The following is a 21,467-nucleotide window of genomic DNA, read 5'->3' on the forward strand; positions in this document are numbered from 1 at the left end:
GGCGAAAGAAGATGGAGCCACAAGCAAATTAGATTTCATGACATTAACTCCATTTTTAGATTGACAACTATGAATTGATCGACATTTTCCTTTTCCAGACTGTTCTGAGTGGAGAAGTATACACGTGCATGTGTTTCCTCATTGATATGGTAAATGTAAGTCTGGAGCTGAAAGATCCAAAAGGAAAAGAAGCTGCTGGGTCCCTAGCCAGGTATGGCTGTGATTATATGGTTTTACTATTAGTAATGGTAATAGAAATCCTGTACACCTTGTGCTATCGTGTAGAGCAGAGTGGCCGAGTGGTGGTTCACAGCTGAATGTGGTCTGCCTGCAGGATGCTTTTTGGTTGGTCTGCACAATGCTTTTTAAAAGTTTAAATTCATCTGTCACTCAAGACAGCTGAGGTTATGCTGCGGTAATAGGCACTCCAAAATATCAGTGACTTAGAAGATTAACAGTGTTTTTCTCCTCGTGTTTCCTGTCCATTATGGTCTTGGGCTGCTCTGCTCACTGTAGTTACCCTGGCTGACAGAGCAGCTTCCTGTGCCAGTGAGAAGAGCCCTTGAGTGGTCTTGAATGGCAGTGGGATCCTGGTAAGCCCTGTGGTGCTAGAACATGGTACCACGTGAGTGCAGAGTCAGGAAGCAGTCTCCCTGTGTGTCTGTGTTGAGGGAGTCCAGAGCTATCTGGTGAACACCGGTGTTGATGGCCTCGCTGGCCAGAATTAGTGAATTGTATGTGAAAAAGTTTGGATTTCAGCTTCCTTTGAAGAATTTTAAGTTTTGGCAGCAGAGGGCCAGTGTTCTCAATTAGAAGCATCTGGGAGCTGAGTGGAAGCTTGGGCAACCTTTAGATAAGGCATGTGCTCACCGAGCAGTTCACTAACTTATGTCTTCTTGGTTACTATAGACCAGTAATTTGTGATTACTGGTATAGAACCCCCAAAAGTGCATTGTATTTTCACACTTGACAACATTTTCATCTCTTGACAGTCAAGTAAAGTTGAGCAGATATTACTCCTATTCTCCAGATAGTTTTTGACTAGTGTAAGATCATATGACTGGAAAAGTGGTTCCGTATTTAAAAATAGCACTTCAAGGCTAGTAATTTTTCTATGGGACACACACTGTCTTCTGTTTTGTTTTTCCCTTAAAAATTCATCCAGCTATCTAACTCAACTAATGAGAACATGATATGATGGAGTTGGGGTCCCAGATTGATTATCTTGTGAACCGGCAGTTTTTTCTGATGACTGGTTATGCCCTTACTTTCTTCCAATATGGGGTAATTCTGTCTGGATTGTCATGATGGTACTGAGTGATTAAGAGCTGCCCATTGCAGCTCTGCCTGTTATTTGAAAAATGGCAGTTGCAGATGCATTTTCTGTTGGTAGGTGAGCTGCATTACTTCTCTCCATGAAAAGTGTTATTGTTGTGGTGGTTCCCAGGAACTTCTTGCATAAAAATTCAGCAGACTGTGGAGACAGACTCTTCCATGCAGGCCAGGAGTCGACAGATGAAGGACTAAAGGGACCCTCACCCTTGGGGATTATTACGAATATATTGTCTTACTAAACTTAGGTGAGAAATGAGAATGCTAACGAACCAAGCATGCAACACATATGTGGTATTGTTATTCCCCATGAAGTTCCCATGGGCAAGAGTGTCTCCTTAGAAATGGAAAAGAAGGTACAAGGCAAAGTGACACTTCGATCCATTTTGTGGAGACTGTTAAAATCAGTGACAGATCTCAGAGTGAAGTTATCTCCTTCATAGAACTTAGGCATATTTATGGTTTTGTTCTTTTATCTTAAACATACATAATTTTGAAAATGGAAGCGTTCAACGTCTTGACTGCTTTCTCCCGTAGATTTGACTTCAAGAAGTGTAAACTGCTCTATGAGAGCTTTTCCAACCAAACCAAGTCCGTTAACTTGGTTTCCCATTCCATGATGGCTTTTGACACCCGCTCTGCTGGGCAGAAGACCAGTCCTGGTGTGACCAACGTGTTCACCTGCATCTTTCAGCCCTCTAAAAGCAGCAGCACCACCCAAGGCTCCATTCAGATTGAACTGCATTTCAGGTGGGAGATCCAGACCCTGACCTTGCCTTTCTTTATCATGACATATGCCCTTCTGTGGCCTGTGGGCCAACACCATGTAGGCTTTAGAGCATCAAAGGACTGAGCAATCTTTGAGAAATAAATAATGGCTTATTAGTGCAGTGTACTGTATATTAAGTGTTCCTGCAACCATGCAGTTTCGCTGACTGGCCAAAAGATGTCTCTGTTGCCTTAAGGAAAGTAGTTAGGATTAAACCAGATTCTTAAAATCAACCTCCCTATCAGATGTGTGTGCACGTGCATACCCAGTCCCTAAGTTGTATCCAACTCTTTGCGACCCCATGGACTGTACCCTGCCAGGCTCCCCTCTCCATGGGAATCTCTTGGCAAGAATACTGGAGTGGGTTGCCATTTTCTCCTCCAGGAGATCTTCCCAACCTAGGAATTGAATCTGTGTCTCCTGTATTGGTAGGTGGATTCTTTACCACTGTGCCACCTGGGAAGCCCCCCTATCAGCTGTAGACTTTTAATATGTAAAGCGACTTGGGGAAGGAAGGAATTATACTCATGTAAGGGGGAAAAGTCTTTTGGTCTATAGAAATGATAGAAGAGAAGTGGTGTTGACTTACATTATCGAGTTATCTGTGCAGGTCTTAATGACTGACTTCTCCATGTAAAATGAGCTTTAGCCTCCTTGAACTAGATTATGTTTTTCTTCTTGGTATTATGGGAGGCACTGTTGTGTGTGAAAAGAGCATCGGTTTTGGGATCACATAGACCTGGGCTCAAAACCTTTATCTACCACTTCCTAGTAATGTGTCCAAGGACAAGTTTTTTCATCTCCTTCACCTGCATTTTCATCTACTATAAAATAGGAAAGAGTTACTGTACCTACCTCATAGGGAGGAGGTGATAATTAAGAGACAGAGTGCCAAAGAATCGATGCTTTCAAACTGTGGTGCTGGAGAAGACTCTTGAAAGTCCCTTGGACAGCAAGGTGATCAAACCAGTCCATTTTAAGGGAAATCAACCCTGAATACTCGTTGGAAGGAATAATGCTGAAGCTCCAGTATTTTGGTCATCTGATGTGAACAACTGACTGATTAGCAAAGACCCTGATGCTGGGAAAGATTGAGGGCAGGAGGAGAAGGGGGCAACAGAGGATGAGATGGTTGGATGACATCACTGACTCAGTGGACATGAATTTGGGCAAACTGTGGGAGATAGTGGTGGACAGAGGAGCCTGGTATGCTGCAGTCCATGGGGTCACAAAGAGTCGGACATGACTGGGCGACTGAACAACAGCAATAATTAAACATCACTCTGTGTAGTCAAAGCTATGGTTTTTCCAGTAGTCATGTATGGATGTGAGAGTTGGACCCTAAAGAAGGCTGGGCAACAAAGAATTGGTGCTTTTGAATTGTGATGCTGGAGAAGACTCTTGAGAGCCTCCTGGACATCAAGGAGATCAAACTAGTCAATCCTAAAGGGAATCAGCCCTAAATATTCATTGAAAGGACTGATGCTGAAACTGGAGCTCCAGTATATTTTGGCTACCTGATGCCAAGCGGCAACTCACTGGAAAAGATCCTGATGCTGGGAAAGATTGAAGGCAAAAGATGAAGGGGGAGGCAGAGGATAAGATGGTAAGATAGCATCATGACTCGGTGGACATGAATTTGAGCAAGCTCTGGGAGATAGTGAAGGACAGAGGAGCCTGGCGTGCTTAGTCTGTGGGGTTGAAAAGAGTTGGACACAACTTAGCAACTGAACAACACCAACATATAATTAAACAAGATATTCTGGCTACTGCTTGGCATAGATGGGAGCTTTTACAATTATTCCTGATGTAGCTTAGGTTATTTTATGATACACTACTGTAAAATTTTTTGACTAAGTGGGCATAGACCTGAAAACTGAAAAGTTAGGTACGATCGATAGAAATTCAACAGGAGACCTTTGGAACTGATGTCAGTTTCATTCTATTAGTGCTTAATGTCATCAGATAAGTTGTAAATATATAAACCAGTAAGTAAAAAGGCTGGGAAAAACTTCTTGGTTAGGCAAGAGAGGAAAAAAAAAACTTACCAAAATTGTACTTTTATTTGTATATGTGTGACATTGCAGTGTGCTGTTCAGTGAATTCCTTAGGGTTGAGTTTTCCTAGGGAGGGGTCGTGATCTCCATATGTGTTTAGGAATTCTGCCTAATTAGATACTTAAACTTTTGCATGAGCTTTTAAAAAATTGTATTAATTATTTTATTTTTGGTTGCACTGGGTCTTCGTTGCTGTGTGTGGGCTTTCTCTAGCTGCCATTGGGGCTAGTAGTTGCTCTAGGGCTAGCTCCTGTTCATTGCAGTGAGTGGGCTTCTCATTGTGGCGGCTTCTCTTGTTGTGGGACACGGGCTGTAGATGTATGGGCTTCGGTAGTTGTAGCACAGGGGTTCAGTAGTTGTGGCTCGCAAGCTCTAGGGCATGAGCTCAGTAGTTGTGGTGCACAAGCTTCGTTGTCATGTGTCACGTAGAGTCTTTCTGGATCAGGGATTGAACCGTGTACCCTGCATTGGCAGGTGGATTCTTCTTCACTGTACATGAATTTTAAAACAGTTTAGTAATGGGAATGCTAGTTGCCTCTTACTGAGCCTTACCACTCCAGTGTTCTTGCCTGGAGAATCCCAGGGACGGGGGAGCCTGGTGGGCTGCCGTCTATGGGGTCACACAGAGTCGGACACGACTGAAGTGACTTAGCAGCAGCAGAGCCTTACCAAGGGCTAGGCACTTTACTTGCCTTTATCTTAATTCTCACAAGTTTGTCCAGTGGGCGACTTCTTCCCCATTTTACAGATACAGGCATAGAAGCTTGGAGGGGATTAAGTAACTCTTCTGAGGATACACAGCCAGTAAGTGAAGTAGTCAGAACTCAGGCTTGGGCCTCTGATTTTAAAGCCTGTGTCTTGTCTAACAGTTGTCAAGCCCACCACATTTTAGTGACTGGGCTGATTGCAGTCAGATGATAAGCTGGCTGTGATTTGCAGTGCCTTTGTTGGAAGATGATGTTTATTTGAACAGAAGGCTTGCATACATTTGGTCCATCTGCTGAAACAGTTTCTTTTTTCGGTTTGCTTTGTTATTGAACTGGCTTCCTCAATATCAACTAGTTGTCCCACCTATTATATTTTTAATATACAAGAAGCCTTAAAATATTAATAAATTTATATACTAAAGATGTATAATTTCTCAGAGGCTAATAATAAAGTCGTCCACCTTGGTTCTTGCTAACAGAAATACCGTTGTTAGTGAGAGGGTTAAAATGTTCTTTTGATTGGAACTTTTGAACGCTTTCTGTGTCTCAAGAAGAATTGCTCTTCTGTTGGGATTTTGTGTGTCAAATATAAATCACTTTACAGTGTTTAAAGGCTTGAAATATTTTCCAGAGAAGGGATCAGACATACTTTGACTTTCCAGTTAGTTCATAACGCTGATGATCTGTGTTCAAAATGGGGTGGAAAAATTTTACTGAGGGCGACATTTTTTCTCCATTACAAAAGGGTGAAGTGTTTCTGTGAAAAATGCTATGTCTGTATGAAGGAGGCATGCACCACAATGCCCTTTTTCTAGGGGCAGTGAGCCAGGTTTAGGAGAAACAAGAGACTAGAGAAGCCAGCCTTAAAAAAAATCTCCGAATCAGCTTTTCCTGAATAGAAGCCCCTTTTAGGGCCGTGAAGCAGGTATGTGTAGTAGCCAGAGCCCCAGAATCGATTTTGGGCTCACAGAACAAAGTTCAGTCCCGAAAACTATAGGGGCGTCCTTGCCCATTTTTCTTGTCTTAGCTATCTCTGCCCACTAATATACTGACGGTGCCTGGCCCTGACCACACCATGGCTTGAAGCCAGGCTTGAGAGTCCTTCTAGGGTTTTCACCTCAAATATAGAATTGAGGGTAATGATGGCAATGAACCAGTACCCCCTCCCCCTCCCCTGCAGCTCTACTTCTAGGATGCTTGGGGTGTCAGCCACAGTAAACATCATCTTATTTGTCCTCCCTCTTTGGCTAAAAGATCTGGGGTCTCAGGCTAGTTCCAGCTAGAGAAACCATCATGTACTAGCATGTAAATTTGATGTTTATAAAGAAGTGATCTTAACGTTGAAGAAAGAGTGCCTGCCTCACTGATCTTTTAGAAACAGCCTGTAGTGGAGGGAACTGACATTTATCAGACCTTTTATGTGCCTGGTGGTTTCTCTCTTACTGTTTTATTATTGCTCGGTTTATAAGTGAGAAAACAGAAAGATAAATATATGATATTATTTATATGTGGAATCAGAAAAAAATGGTACAAATGAACTTATTTGCAAAACAAAAATAGAGTCACAGATGTAGAAAACAATCGTCTCATTACCAGGGTAAAGGGGGAGGAATGGTAAATTGGGAGACTGAGATTGACAGGCACACACTACTGTATATAAAATAGTTAACTAGTGAGGACTTTGTGTATAGCACGGGGAACTCTGCTCAATACTCAATACTAACGACCTATATGGGAAAAGAATCTTAAAAAAGAGAGTGGATTTATGTATATGGAGATCTGATTCACTTTGTTCTACAGCAGAAACTAACATAATGTAAATCAACTGTTTTGTTATTGTTCTTTAGTTGCTAAGTCATGTCCCACTAAGTCAGGTCCAACTCTTTTGCCTCATGGACTGTAGCCCGCCATGCTTCTCTTTCTATGGGATTTTCCAGAGAAGCATACTAAAGTGGGTTGCTGTTTACTTCTCTAGGAGATCTTCCCGACCCAAGGGTTGAACCTGCTGATGACTCAGTGGTGAAGAATATGTCTACTCATGCAGGAGATGCAGGTTCAATCCCTGGGACAGGAAGATCCCCTGGATAAGGAAATCAGCTGCCGCTGCTGCTAAGTTGCTTCATTCGTGTCTGACTCTGTGAGACCCCATAGATGGCAGCCTACCAGGCTCCGCCATCTCTGGGATTCTCCAGGCAAGAACACTGGAATGGGTTGCCATTTCCTTCTCTAATGCATGAAAGTGAAAAGTCAAAGTGAAGTCACTCAGTCGTGTCTGACTCTTCGCGACCCCATGGACTGCAGCCACCAGGCTCCTCCGTGCATGGGATTTTCCAGGCAAGAGTACTGGAGTGGGGTGCCATTGAAGAAATCAGCTATACTCTGATAAAAAATTTTTTTAAAAGTGAGGAAAGAGGCTCAGAGAAGCTAGACAACTTACCCAAGATAACACAGATTTTAAGTGACATGATTTAAGCCCATGCTTTTTCTACCACACCAGGATTTCTCAAACTCAGCATTGTAGGTTAGATCATTTCGTGTTGTGAAGGCTATCTTGTACATTATGGGTTGTTTAGCTGCATCCCTGATTTCTACCCACAAGATGCCTACAGGAACCCCTTCACTTGTGACAAAAATGTCTCCGGACATTGCCAGATGATTGCCAGGGGATGGAAACACCCGAGATGGGGATGTCTGAGAACTGCAGGATGACATACTTGCTACTGCTTTCTTGTAATACGTCCCTTCTTGTTTAAAAATATGATTGACTTTTGAAAACGTATACTGAATGTTTTACTAGACTCGGGCTCAGAGTTTATTGATATTCAAAGCTTAGTTTAGAAGATGCTGGAGGGCTTCCCTAGTGGCTCAGTGGTAAAGAACCTACTTACCAATGCAGGAGACATGAGTTTGATCCCTGATCTGGAAAGATCATACATGGTGCAGAGCAGCTAAGCCTGTGTACCACAGCTATCGATCTGTGCTCTAGAGCCCAGGAGCAGCAACTACTGAGCCCGCCTGTCACAACTATGGAAGCCTGTGTACCCTAGAGCCCATGCTCCACAACACGAGAAACCCCCACAGTGAGAAAGCCAAGTGCTGCAACTAGAGAGTAGCCCCTGCTTGCCGCAACTAGAGAAAAGCCCACACAGCAGCAAATACCCGTACAGCCATAAATAAATTAAAAAAAGAAAAGAAAACGCTAGAGTATCACCTGCCCAAATTGAGTAATATATTTGCAGGTTAGTGAAATGTCATGTTCCTCTTTTCCTATTTTATTTTTATGATCTTCTTTCTTGTAGGTCTACAAAGGATTCCTCCTGTTTCACAGTTGTTCTCAACAATCTCCGTGTGTTTCTCATATTTGACTGGCTGCTGTTGGTGCACGATTTTCTCCATACCCCCAGTGATATTAAGAAGCCAGCTAAAGTTACTCCTTTTCGCCACCGTAACTCTAGCAGCGAATCTGCTGTAATTCCCAAAACTGTGAAAAGTGGAGTAGTTACCAAACGGTCTTCCCTTCCTGTGTCCACCGAAAGGCACCTGGAGGTCAAGGTCAACGTAACAGGTAAGTGTATGTAGTTGTGAGTCACCTATTCTTGGTTTGGATTTTAGGCTAATTTTGTGTCTTACAGTATGACTTTTCTGTTGCCTCTGCATTTTGACACGAACACTTACGTGTTTTCACGTTTTGCAGACTAACAACTGTTGACATTCTTGACCTCTGTTTTCAGATGGGAATTGCCTGGCCCACAGTGAAGCCTGCAAGATCTAGTCCCTCTCCTCTGACCTCCCCTAATGCATGTGCCTGGCCTGAGTACCCACCTGGGCAATGATCTTTTTTCCCAGTGTTAAATCTGGCTTCAGTTTTCTGTTTGATCTCCAGGGCCCCAACAAATGTGCCTTACTGAGTTTAGGCAAAAGTGGTATGTGAAAAATCTCAGTTTAGAAGATAAATAAATGAGGGGATTGGTGCTGTCTTTACACAAAGAATATTTTCCTTTATAAACAGATTTACCATGGTTTTTGTTAACTAGCAGACTCTCATAGCACATCTGTACATATATGTGTATTTATTGTTATGCTTGTGATATATCCTATCTCCTGCACAGTGATTTGAAAGAAGCTGAATAGCTCATGGCATTTAAAATAGATTTAGTTTCAAAAGTTCAGTTTATACATGTTTTTTGATGAAAACAAAAAGTAAACTTGCCATGTCCAGATGAATAGAAAACTGTCTGTGTCTACCAATTTAAAAAGCAAAAAAAGTGGTCCGCATTCTTTGTAAACAACCCTGAATATATACACAGATGACCCAGTGCTCTTTGCTGCCTGACCAACATCAGTATCTGAATCTGCTTCCTGGGAACTTAAATCAGATCGTCGCTTGGAGAAGGGGTGGTTTCCAGAGCTTCTCAGTGTCTGTCCTGCCTCCCAGGAGACCTAGCATACAACTACATTCTAAAAAGAGAAAGTGTGTCCCGGTCTTATGCCTGTGCAGGGCTCTTTTGGCTCAGCTGCGCCTGGCCAGATCTGCAGGACCTGCTGAGGGTGTCGGCAGAATGTCGACATACATCCTAGACGTCTGATCTTTCTGGCTGACCTGTCGGCCCCCCACCCAGTAGATGTGCTGCCTGGTTTACGACACCTGCTGCTTTCACTTCCCAGCTTTGGCCTAGTTGATGATACTGTCCTTTCCAGGCACGGAGTTTGTGGTCGTTGAAGATGTATCCTGCTTCGATACCAACGCCATCATTCTCAAAGGCACCACTGTGCTCACCTACAAGCCCCGATTTGTTGATCGGCCCTTTTCAGGAAGTTTGTTTGGCATTGAGGTAAGAAGTCTTTGTGTTGATTGAAGCACTCAATGTTTGGCTTAAGAGAAAAGCATCTGGAGAATAATTTTACCTCCTAAACTTTCCTTCAGGGTGATAATTAATGGGACCAGAGGACCCTTGCCCTCTTCTCTTCATTTTCTCTTCACATCTACCAGGTTATTCTAATGTGTGAATTCAGGCCCCCAGGGTCAGGCTGTGAATGTGTGGAGGGACTGTACCTCTTTCTCTTAGACCCAGCCCTTCCTCAGAATGTTCAAGGAAGCTCTTCCAATCCCCCTTTCCTCAACAGGCTCCTTGTCATGTCCTCCTGGTTCTGTGGGTCTAGGCCCTGGCTAATTTGTGAGGGTGAGGAAGGGGTCCTTGTTTCTCCTGCATCCCCTTCTACACATTGAGTGCTTGTCCTCGCGAAGACCTAGAGCTTTCTGGTTATAGAAACGTGATACTAAAGTGTTAGGGACTTTCCATGTTATCCTTCCAGGAATATCTGATCTATTAAAGGGCACCTCTGGAGAGTTGGCCCTGACCTCAAGGGCTGAATCTCTAATTGTGATGCTCATGGCTCTGATTCAGTCTCATGAAGGAGATAATTTGCATTGGGATGGCTTTTGTAACCAGAAGATTACATTCTACAATATTATGCAAAAACTGCTCTGTCTCTTCTTAAGCCAGGATGTGTGGAGACAGGAGGAGAAATGAGGCAGATTATTATCTCCTCTGGCAAATATTCTTAAGTCACCGATCTCTGCTAATATTCCTCTTGTTAGAATACTAGAATATTTGGTCAGAGTTACTCATCTTTTGCTTCCCATTTATGATTAAACTTTTTCATGCTCAGTTCTTCCCAGTGATATTTCAGAGGTTGAGGGAACAAAAATCGCTTCCACCCTCAGCAGCAGATAGTACTTTTTTTTCTGGTCAGAAATAGCTGAATAAAACCTGTGGAGATTTTACTTCCCTACCACTTGTATCTCTCATGTAAAGAAACCTCAGTGTGAGAGGAAGGATTTGCCTGCTCGCGTGATGTGACTTGGTCCTGAAATTGCAGTTCGTCTGCTTTCCAAGCCTCCACAATACCAGCTTTGAACGAGAAAGTTTGGTGATTGATTAATGAACTGTCAGGTATAATTGGGTTTTGTGTAGCAGACGCCGGGGAAGAAAAAAGGAAAATGGAACTTTCCTGCTCCAGAATCTTAGAAAAACTCCATGGCAAAATATTCGAGCTTCCTGGAAACTCCTTTCAGTCTTGTTCTTAAGGTGGCACAGTTGGATCTGAATTTTAAGACTACCCTAATACATCCTTGGGGGAGAATTTGTAAAGAAGGCAAAATGAGCTAAGGTTGAATACAGCAGAGGACCTTGGTGTCATATGCTTTTCAGTAGTTCTAGAAAATGCCAGGCTTCCCTGGTGGCTCAGACGGTAAAGAGTCTGCCTGCAGTGCAGGAGACCTAGGTTTGATCCCTGGTCGGGAAGATCCCCTGGAGAAGGAAATGGCAACCCACTCCAGTATTCTTGCCTGGACAATTCCATGGATGGAGGAACCCGGTAGGCTACAGTCCATGGGGTTGCAAAGAGTTGGACATGACTGAGCAACTTCACTTTCTTTTTCTTTCTTTAGAAAATGCCAGAAAAGAGGAAAGAGCAGGGGAGACTAAAGCAATGCTTTCTTCTTCCTCCTCTACTCTTGCTGAGCATGCAGCATAATATGGTCCTGGAATGAGCGTCCTCCGTCTCTATTCTCTCCCCATAAATATGTTTTACTTTATTTTTATTAGAATATCTCAAACATACACAAAGTCAACAGAATAATATAATGAACCCCTATGTACCTTTCACATAGCGTCAGTGATTAATGTATTTATTTTCACTTCTGATAGTAACAACTGTATTACATGAAATTAGGGAAGGGGCGGGAAAAACCACTTATTCCCACCTATCTCACCTACATAATCTCTCTTGACATTTTGAGGTATTTCTTCCCCTGTAGTTTTGGCGTAATATTTTGATTGGGCTGTTTTTTCACAACCAGTATTGTAACTGTTTTCCTACCTTTCTAGGTAGTCTTTTAAACTTATTTTTAAATGGCTGCAAAATACTCTGCTGAGTAGATGGGGAATATCTTGAAAACATTGATTCTCTTAATTTTTTTTTTAAATTTAGCATTAAATGATGTTTTGGTTAATTTTTCTATATTTTGATTACTTCCTTGGACTAGTTCCCATCAAGAGTAGGATTATTGGATCAAAGGGTGTGAAATTTTTAAGTCTCTTGTTATGTATTGCCAAACTGCCTTTCCCACGAGTGAAGCACTGTGCTGCTGGCAGTGGGTGAGGGCACCAGTCTCACTCTTAACAGTGTTCATTCCAGTGGTTGTTATGGGTCTTTTATAGGAGAGGACTGATGGCTTCCAAGATGGCCCCCTTTTCTCCTGGTGGTGAGACTCTTCCTAAATCAGACATTAATTCACGCCATGTTGCATTTCACCCTCTAGGTGTTTTCGTGCCGACTGGGGAATGAGCACGACACAGCTCTTTCAATCGTCGATCCAGTACAAATTCATGTGGAGCTGGTGGGAAATTCTTCTTACCAGAATAGTTCAGGATTGATGGATGCATTCAATAGTGAAGATTTTCCTCCCATCTTAGAGGTAATGATGACAAGTCTGGATAACACACCGAGGCTCTCCCAAACACTTCCCTTTACTTGAACTACTTATTTACTCTGCCAGCCTCAACAACAGTTCCATTACTTCAGCAAATACAAAATATATATGACATTGTCTCTGCCCTAGAAGATCTTTGTCTTGAGGATGAAAGACCTTTTGATTGTTTGGTATGATCTTGAAGTTCTATGATAGTTTATAGAAAGCAGAGTTCAACATAGTTAAGGATATTGACTGTGAGTGAAACAAAAGAAGAGTCTGATCAGGGGGTAGGATGTAAATAGGCTAAGAAGGAGAGCAGTTCTGAATTAGGAAGCAGCAAAGTCAGGGGTAGAAGTGGCCCAGCAGAGCTGAGACTGAGGGAGGTCTCACCGCAAGAAGTCTGGGGACGTGAGGAGGAGGGAGAGGAGAAGCAGAGCAGGTGAAGCCAGGCCAGGACCAGTTAAGACTTGGATGTTTTATTTCTTTGGTAGAGAGGGAGTAATTAATTCATAATCCATTTGAACTGTAGCAGGTTTGAAAGAGAAAAGCCATTCTGATTTTTGGGCTTCAAAAAAAAAAAAAAAAAAGGTAGAAGCAAGTAATAAATAAAGCACTATACCCAGACTTCAAGCAGACATCCCATTTTAAAGTGGTCTTGTGTCGGTGTCTGTACAGCTTTTTCCACTGGTAGCTGAATTGCTAACGACTGAGGAACACCAGATTTTTAGAAATATTACTATAGAACTTGACTCATTTAAGGCTCTGTTTGAATAAAGCAGAGAGAAATTTTGGAGGGGGGTCAGTTGGCTTCAGAAATTTAAAAACTTAAATAGATCAAAGCAAAATGGATTAACAGAGTGTTACAAATTGGCTCTGGAGGAGGCAAGGATCGCCTTCCTCTGATTCTCTGCTTTGATGATTACATATACTTGTAAGAAAATCATTCTACCAAATTATTAAGTGCTCTAGTAATTTGCCCTACGTAGTAGTTTTTGTTTGGTACAGTTTTGTGACATTGGACTTCACATCTGAGACATCTTACCTCATGGCTATTAGTGCTTGATTTAAAGATCTCCCCAGTCTTCAAAATGAGGAAGTGTCTGTTGTATTTCTAGAACCAGAGTTAGAATGGTACCTCTGAGAGGTGTGGACACAGAAGCCACTGCAGCTTTAAAAACTGCCACCTTTTAAATCTTGTTAGATTCAGTTACAGGCCCTGGATATCAGACTCTCCTATAATGATGTTCAGCTGTTTCTTGCCATTGCAAAATCCATCCCAGAGCAAGCTAACGCTGCGGTGCCAGACGTGGCGGCCTTGGAGGCCAGCTCCGTTCACAGCTACCTTCCCGGTGCTTCTCGAGGGGGAGAGGAAGTCAGAGAAGGGACAAGACACACCTTAGACCCTGTTTTGGGTAGGTATTTAACCATAAAACCCATTCAGCCTTCTCCCAAACTCCCCTTCTTCTTAAGATTTTCTTTTGCACAATTAGATTATTCAGGGTATAATTGTCTGTCATTAAGTATAATTGTTATAAGTATAATTGTTATAAGTATAATTAGTCATAAGTATGACTAATTCTTATTTTTAAAATAAAGAAAACACCCCAAACCAACTATTCTAACCTACAGTATTTTTCCTTTTACCATTTCTTCTAGAGATACGGATAATGCTAAGATTTAGTTTTAAACTTTGTTTTCTTCCAAAAGTATATGGATAATACTGAGTTTCAGTTTTAGGCTTTTAAAACACAGCCAATATAGGGAAAAGACTTAAAAACTTCAGGGTATACTTGATAACTTCCAATTAGGAGCTTATTTTTGCCTATAGAAGAGAAATGACTGAGTCACCAGTTTCTGATTTCTTTTTTTGCTTCAGTTAGTCTGTGGGTTAATTTACATTAAATTACTTATAAAAATATATATACCATTTCCCCCCGTAGAATTACAGCTGGCTAGACTGCAGGAGCTGGGGTTTAGCATGGATGACTGCCGCAAAGCTCTCTTGGTGTGTCAAGGTAATTTGAATAAGGCTTTTTCCTTTATCTATTATCTTGATAAACAATAATGTTTGATAATGTTTATCTTTCCATTTCCTCCCCTACTCCCATGGATGCCTTAGTGAGCTGGAGTGTGTTTTGAAAGCCCTCTGTGGTTTTCTGTGGGCTGAGTATAATCTTGGGCCAGTAATAATGGGATGCAGTATTTTATGGTGGATGTAAATGTGGGCTCTGGAGCCGACTGCCTGGCTTCAGATCCTTGCGCTGTCCCTACTGGCTCCTTGTTAGTGACCTGGGCAAGTCTGAGCTCTCTGTTCCAGTGCTTCCTTACCTGTACAAGTGAGGATTAGAGGACCTCCCTTGGTCCTTTGTTGCTGAGAAGCACTCTATGCAAAACACACAGCATGTGCCCTGTAGACCTTAGCACTGCTGCTACTGGGAGTAGTAATGGTGGTGATACTGATCAGCTTGGCCATTGATCGAGCTCCTCTGTGCCTAGTCATGTTTCTTGTTGAATCCTCATTCCCTTGGTGGTGGCATTCTTAGCCTCACTTCAGATGGAGAAACGGGCTCAGATGGTTTGGTAAGGCTATGGTTTGGTAAGATGGTTTCGTCTCAGGCTATGTCTTAGCGTGGGGCTGGAATGGTTTAAAGCCAGGTGTGCCCCTCTTCCTTCCACTGTGTCACACCACCTCTCCACCTCTCTCTGTGCTCTCCTTGTCCTTAAATCAGAGACACAACAAAAGCTGTATTTTTTCCTAGTCTTGATACTTGGATGTATATCCTCCCTTTTTATTTCTCTATGTACTGTATACAGACGTACCTTGGAGATATTAGGGGGTTGGTTCCAGACCACCACAATAAAGAAAATACTGCAGTCAAGCGAGTCACACACATTTTTTGATTTCCCAGTGCAAATAAAAGTTGCTTTTACACTCTACTGTAGTCAGTTGGGTGTGCAGTACCATTATGTCTATAAGAACAATGTATGTATCTTTATTAAGTAATGCTGTTGGGAAAATAGTGCTGATAGACTTGCTCGACACAGGGTTGTCACACATCTTCAATTTGTAAAAACTGCAGTATCAGCAAAGTGCAATAAAACAAAGTATGCTAATGTGTCCAACACACACACACATCCACATGTGGTATTTATACATGTTGGTAGATTGTATTGCAAATACTTTATAGAATTACAGTTACAATTTTATTATAATATAATATTGGCATCATCCCTTGTCATTAAAATTATTTGTAAACGATTCTTTTACATTGATCTGAGGACATATTATAATTTAGTCTTCAGTTGTTTTTCATTCTTTCATCATTATACACAATTCTGTTATTAATATTTTTGTGTATGAACTTTTGTCTACATCTTTCAGTTTCTTTGGTAGTGAGACTTTAAAAAAAAACTTATCTGTTTATTTGCACCAGGTCTTCATTGTGGTACAAAGGGTCTTCGATGTTTGATGTGGCATTTGGGACTTTTTAGTTGTCACACATGGGATTTTTAGTTGCAAACTCTTAGTTGTGGCATAAGGAGTCTTAGTTGCAGCATACAGGATCTAGTTCCTTTACTAGGAATTGAACCTGGGCCCTCAGCATTGGGCACTCGGAGTCTTAGCCAGTAAAGCACCAGGGAAGTCCCGCTTTGGTAGTGAGACTTGAAAGTGAAAGTGAAAGTCTCTCTGTTGTGTTTGACTATACAGTCCATGGAATTCTCCAGGCCAGAATACTGAAGTGGGTAGCTGTTTCCTTCTCCAGGGGATCTTCTCAACCCAGGGATTGAACCCAGGTCTCTCACATTGATGGTGGATTCTTTACCAGCTGAGCTACCAGTGAGACTTAGTATTGTAAAAACTGGATCAGAGGATATAGATATTTTTTGAGGCTCTTTACTTGAATTGACAAATCTTTTTCTGAAAGGATTGTACCAGATTAAACTTTGACCACTTGTGTGGTCTTATCACATGATTGTTTGCATTACCTATCCTTTATCTCTGAAAACAATTGGAAGGTAGGCCTAATTATCTTGTGTGCCTTAATTTCGTTTTTTCCTAATCATCATTGCTTTTGGTGTAGTTAACTTCATATCCCTTAATGTTTACATTTCATTTTTTTTTTTTTTTACTCTTTAACAATTCAAACACGTTAAAAAAATTTCTAAGAGCCTTTTGGGTTTTTGTTACTCTTTATTTCTTTAGTAACTGAGGTTTAGTTCCACCAATAATAAAGACAATAATACCAACTAATGTTTATAGAGCCTCTGTTATATGCCAGGCTCTGATCTGAGAACCTCCCAGGTGCTCACTTGTTTCCTCCTCATGGCAGTCCTGTAAGTGGGTGCTGTTGGGCAGAGAGAGACCAAGCAACTTGCCCAAGAGCCAATATCTAGTCAGTGCAGGATCAGAAGCCAGGCCATCTTGCTTCAAAGCCTATGCCCTGAACCACCCACCACGGTCACATGCACTGGCCTCTGGTAATTTCTAAGTATAAGGCTGCATTGCTTTGCGTTTCGGTTCTGTTCTTTTTTAGCTTTGGCAATCTGGTTGTGTTCAGGGGGCTGTTGTTTAATAGTTTTACAGTACACACATGGTTGAGAAGACCAAGTATGTACAACCTAAGACCTTTGAGAACAGTTACAAAGCAGCACATCAGAATATGCAGAACTACATAGTGAAGATTAAATGCTTGAGTACCGAGTGGCACCTGGAAGTTGGAGCCTGTCCATTCCTCTTTTCTCCTCTCCTTCAGCAGATGTCACTGTAGAGGAAGGATGGCTTCCTGCAAGCATTTTGAGCCAGGTCATGTGGTAAACTTGAGTAGAGGTGTGTAGTAAAGAGGGCCTTGTTCTGTTGGCTAAAAAAGCAGGATTCCTATTATTGTGCTTCGTTTTCCTTGTTCTGTCTCAGACTGCAATCTGGCATCAAGGTTCTCTTGGGCTGTCTAGTAGGTCCCTATCAAATGTATTTTTCTGTTTCCTCTGTGAGTTGCTTGAGTAGCCATGTGAACAGGTCCAACTGATCACCTTTCGATTGCTTTGCAGGTCAGCTGAAAAAAGCAGCCAGTTGGTTGTTCAAGAATGCTGAACCCCGGACATCCCTTTCCCTGGCTTCCAACAGCCAGCAGAGCCAGGGGGCGGCACCGGCCTGGTTGATCTCGGGTGTGGAGATGAAAGCTGAAAGCGTGTGTATCTGCTTTATCGATGACTGCATGGACTGCGACGTGCCTCTAGCCGAGCTCACCTTCTCCCGTGAGTACTCGCCCAACCCTTAGGTTCATCTCCAAGATCAGCAGCGACTGCTGTCTTTTCTTCATGTTACTCATGCTCTTCCATACCTAATAGCATGGGAGAGATTTAGATAATGATTTTACATGTGTTTTCCATTATTTGTATTTTAAAGACATGTATTTATTTGCTATATGTGGCCTTCAGACCGTGGGTTGGGAATAATAGAAATTGTCGTTGATGAAATTTCTGTTCTGTTAACATGTGTGTGTGCTCAATCCCTAAGTCATGTCTGATTCCTTGTGATCCCATGGAGTGTAGCCCACTAGGCTCCTCTGTCCATGGAATTTTCCAGGCACGAATACTGGAGTGGATTGCCATTTCTTCCTCCAGGGTATCTTCCTGACCCAGGGATCAAACACGTCTCTTATGTCTCCTGCATTGACAGGTGGATTCTTTACCACTATGCCACGTGGGATGTGCCACATGGGAAGCCATTGTTCTATAAACAGCCCTAGTTAAATAATTCCTGATCTCTCCATTTTGTTTATGTTTTCATGTATCTTAAGATTGTAGTTGTTGTTTAGTTGCTGAGTCGTGTCCAACTCTTTGCGACCCTATGGCTGTAAGCTGCCAGGTTCCTTTGTCCATGTGATTTCCTAGGCAAGAATACTAGAGTAGATTGCCATTTTCTTCTCCAGGAAGGTGGGTTGCCATCTTCTCTGAGCCAGGGATCAAACCCATGTCTCCTGCATTGACAGGTGGATTTTGTACCTCTGAGCCACCTCTGGCTTCAGGGAAGCCCAAAGATTGTAGGGAGTACTGTTATTAAAGGGATTTATAAGATAAGCGTAGAAAATAGGGTTTCCATACTATATGGAAAATTAACAAACACAGAGGCTTGTTAAAACGCTTACCCCATTGTCTCCTCCATAGGGCCAGATAGGAAGAGAAACCCTTTTCATCTGAGAGCTGTCCCTCAACAGAGTGGAGATGATTATAGAAGGGCTTTATCCTCAATCACATCATTGTAAGCCATGTTAGATGCAGCTACTAAAGAGAGTAAAGGAAAATCTCACTTCTGTGTTTACTTTTAATTTTCCATCATTTTGGTCTTGTAAGTCACTTTTCCCTTCAAGGAAAATTCGATTCTGGGGATTTAGTTCAACCTTTTACACACTGTGGGAGTTTTCCTTTTCTCTGTGTTTCTAGGCACCAAAGGGCCACTTGATTAAAACTAACAATGGGAATTTTGACTGTTTGCGTGAGTGTCTTTTCTGTAGAAAATAATTTTTATTTTTCTATGGTAATCTTAACATTTTGAGCTAATATTTATGAGGGCATGACTGTTCTCATTACACTACCTTCTTTTCAGATATTCAGGAAAAAATGTGTTTTTTATGTTCCCTGGTTGCTGGGGCTGGGATTGGTGGGGAGGCAAATGAGGCATTTACCTCATTCACAGCATTTAAAGGGCAACCACGAAAATCAGTGATTAAGATAAATGATACTTTAATGCAATATTTTAAAAAATCAGAATTTATTAAATAAAAATCCCATGATGAACAAAATATCAAATTTTTGTGTGTTCTCCTATAAGATCACTAGTATTAATTATAACTAATAGCTCTTTGGGCTTCTCAGGTGGTGCTAGTCATAGAGAACCGCCTGCCAATGCAGGAGATTTAAGACACAGGTTCAGTCCCTGGGTCGGGAAGATCCCCTGGAGGAGGAAATGATAACCCACTCCAGTTTTCTTGCCTGGAGAATCCCATGGACAGAGGAGCCTGGTGGCTTATAGTCCATGGGATTGCAAAGAGTTGGACACAACCGAAGCGACTGGGCACAATAGGTCTTTATTTTTAAGATAACATCAGTTTATAACATACAACTTTCTTGTGTACAGCCTTATATTTCCACTTCTGTATACCCTACAGTATGCTCACTACCAAAAATTTAGTTTCTCTCCATCACTATACAATCGAACACCCTTGCTCCCACCCCTGTCCCTGCCCCTCTGGGAGCCCTTCCTCTGTTCTCTGTATCTTTGTGTCTGTTTTTCTAACATCTCTTTAATATGCTGTGTCAGCAACAGAAAGTTTTGGTTGTTTCCGCCCCACACTGCAATAAGATTTGCTTTCGTTGCAGGTCTGAATTTTCTGCAACATGTAAGAACTAGCCCTGAAGGCTACGCCCACTTCACCCTTTCTGGAGATTATTATAACCGTGCTCTGTCAGGTCAGTATAATTATCATGGGATTTAAAACATACACTTTAGCATTTGCCTGGGCCTATCTCTACATAAATCTTACATGAAGCAAAGGAGTGGGACAGGACAGGGAAAGATGAAAAATAAGGGCACGAGCACAAAAGATACAGATTTTTTTTTTCGTATTTCTAAAAATATATTTGGTATGTCACAACGGAATTATTTTAAGTTTTCATAGTTAATTCTTTTTGATCCTGGAGTTTGGCTCATTTCAGAACATGAAATTGCTCAGTAGTGAAGGATCACTCGTCTGGCCCTGAGAGTAGCTAACTTTCAAGTGAGATTTAAGCCCACACACATTCTAAACTTAAGGCCTCCTCCCTTCCTACTGGGCTTGTCTCATTAGAAGAGCACTGAGTCAGTGACAGCAAATAACCTGCCTTGCGTGCATACGTACTGTTGCTTCAGTTGTGTCTGACTGTGTGATGCTATCGACTGTAGCCTGCTGGGTGCCTCTGTCCTTAGGATTCTGGCTAGAATCCTAGAATACTGGAGTGGATTGCCATGCCCTCCTCCAGGGGATCTTCCCTGCCCAGGAATTAAACCTGAATCTCTTATGTCACCTGCGTTGGCAGGCAGGTTCTTTACCATTAGTGCCACCTGGGAAGCTGGTAAATGATTATAACCTGCCTTATTTATTCCCTAAAGTAGAACGTGGGCATCAGGGCAAGATGTTCTTCCAGAGACATAAACCTGGATACAGTGCAAGTCATTTTCATATTTCTTTCCTTCCACTGGAAAGACCAGGGTAAGGATCTATACAGATGGACATTCAAGAACAATCCGGTAACAGGGCTGAACAGTTTGAGCTGTGACATTCTTTACCTTAAAGAGATTCTTTGTAGGTATGGACAAAGTAAACCAGGGAGTGTTGAAGAGCGGTTGCTCCCTTTGAAGTCAGGGGAAAATTAAGCTTCCAGTGTGTTTTGCTGCCTGCTAATTGTTCTAGAGTATGTGTCACATTTAATATTATATGTTAGTTAACATTCTCCCTTCTGTGTTCTGGATTCACTTAAAGGCAACACTCTTTTTTCCTAATTGTTCAAAATGTTTAACTTCAGAATAATAGTCCCAGCCCTGCTAGTTGAGAGAAAGTTTTACAGGGCATATGGTAGCTATTTTTTCTGAGAATCATTTATTTTCCCAGAGCAAATATTGCTTACTTTTACAGTTGCAGGAACACATTCAGGTCACTAAGCACTAAACGGCGTGAGGAGATGAACGTACCAATGTTAAGGTACATGTTAGATTGGATTTGTATTAGTAAATCACCTCATCTATGGCCGGTGGATTGTGTTTAGGGAAAAATTAACTGGCCTTGAAAGGCCATTTTTAAAACCACAGTAAGATACCATTTTTCTCATCCAACAGATGGGCAAAAAGGAAGTGTGACAGACCTAAGTATGGTGAAGATATGAGCCATAGAAGTGTCATTTCCTACGGTCAGAATTGTAAATTGGGACAACCACTTTTGAAAACAATTTGACGTGACCTACAAGCATACTTGGCAACCCTTCAACATACTTCTTCTATATCTGTGCCCTTGAGAGTCTCCTATGTGTCCTAGGAAACAAGTGAAAAAAGACCGCTTCTGGTAGTGACCTTCCAGATAGCAGCAAAGCTGGAA

The 21,467-nt window shown here is 41.9% G+C and overlaps 1 protein-coding gene across 9 annotated transcripts in view; it reads left to right on the forward strand.

The window, feature by feature from the left end:
• Positions 1–21,467, forward strand: part of VPS13D (vacuolar protein sorting 13 homolog D) — a 275,671-nt gene that overhangs the window by 70,920 nt on the left and 183,284 nt on the right. For 8 of the 9 annotated variants that reach the window (XR_015143441.1, XR_015143438.1, XR_015143440.1 and 5 more), the window contains 9 exons: positions 99–211; positions 1,870–2,082; positions 8,165–8,430; positions 9,564–9,697; positions 12,190–12,345; positions 13,544–13,754; positions 14,283–14,357; positions 17,389–17,595; positions 19,720–19,809. Coding sequence is in view for 5 of the 9 variants with exons in the window: in XM_086344602.1 (XP_086200728.1) it covers positions 99–211; positions 1,870–2,082; positions 8,165–8,430; positions 9,564–9,697; positions 12,190–12,345; positions 13,544–13,754; positions 14,283–14,357; positions 17,389–17,595; positions 19,720–19,809 (1,465 nt within the window). In the remaining 4 variants the exon portion in view is untranslated. The remainder of the gene's footprint in view (positions 1–98; positions 212–1,869; positions 2,083–8,164; positions 8,431–9,563; positions 9,698–12,189; positions 12,346–13,543; positions 13,755–14,282; positions 14,358–17,388; positions 17,596–19,719; positions 19,810–21,467) is intronic. The other variant, XR_015143442.1, reaches the window with a different exon arrangement.

This window comes from Bos grunniens, chromosome 16 (assembly GCF_055505025.1).
Source record: "Bos grunniens cultivar Pamir isolate PY7600 chromosome 16, Bosgru_T2T1.0, whole genome shotgun sequence".
NCBI lineage: Eukaryota > Metazoa > Chordata > Mammalia > Artiodactyla > Bovidae > Bos > Bos grunniens.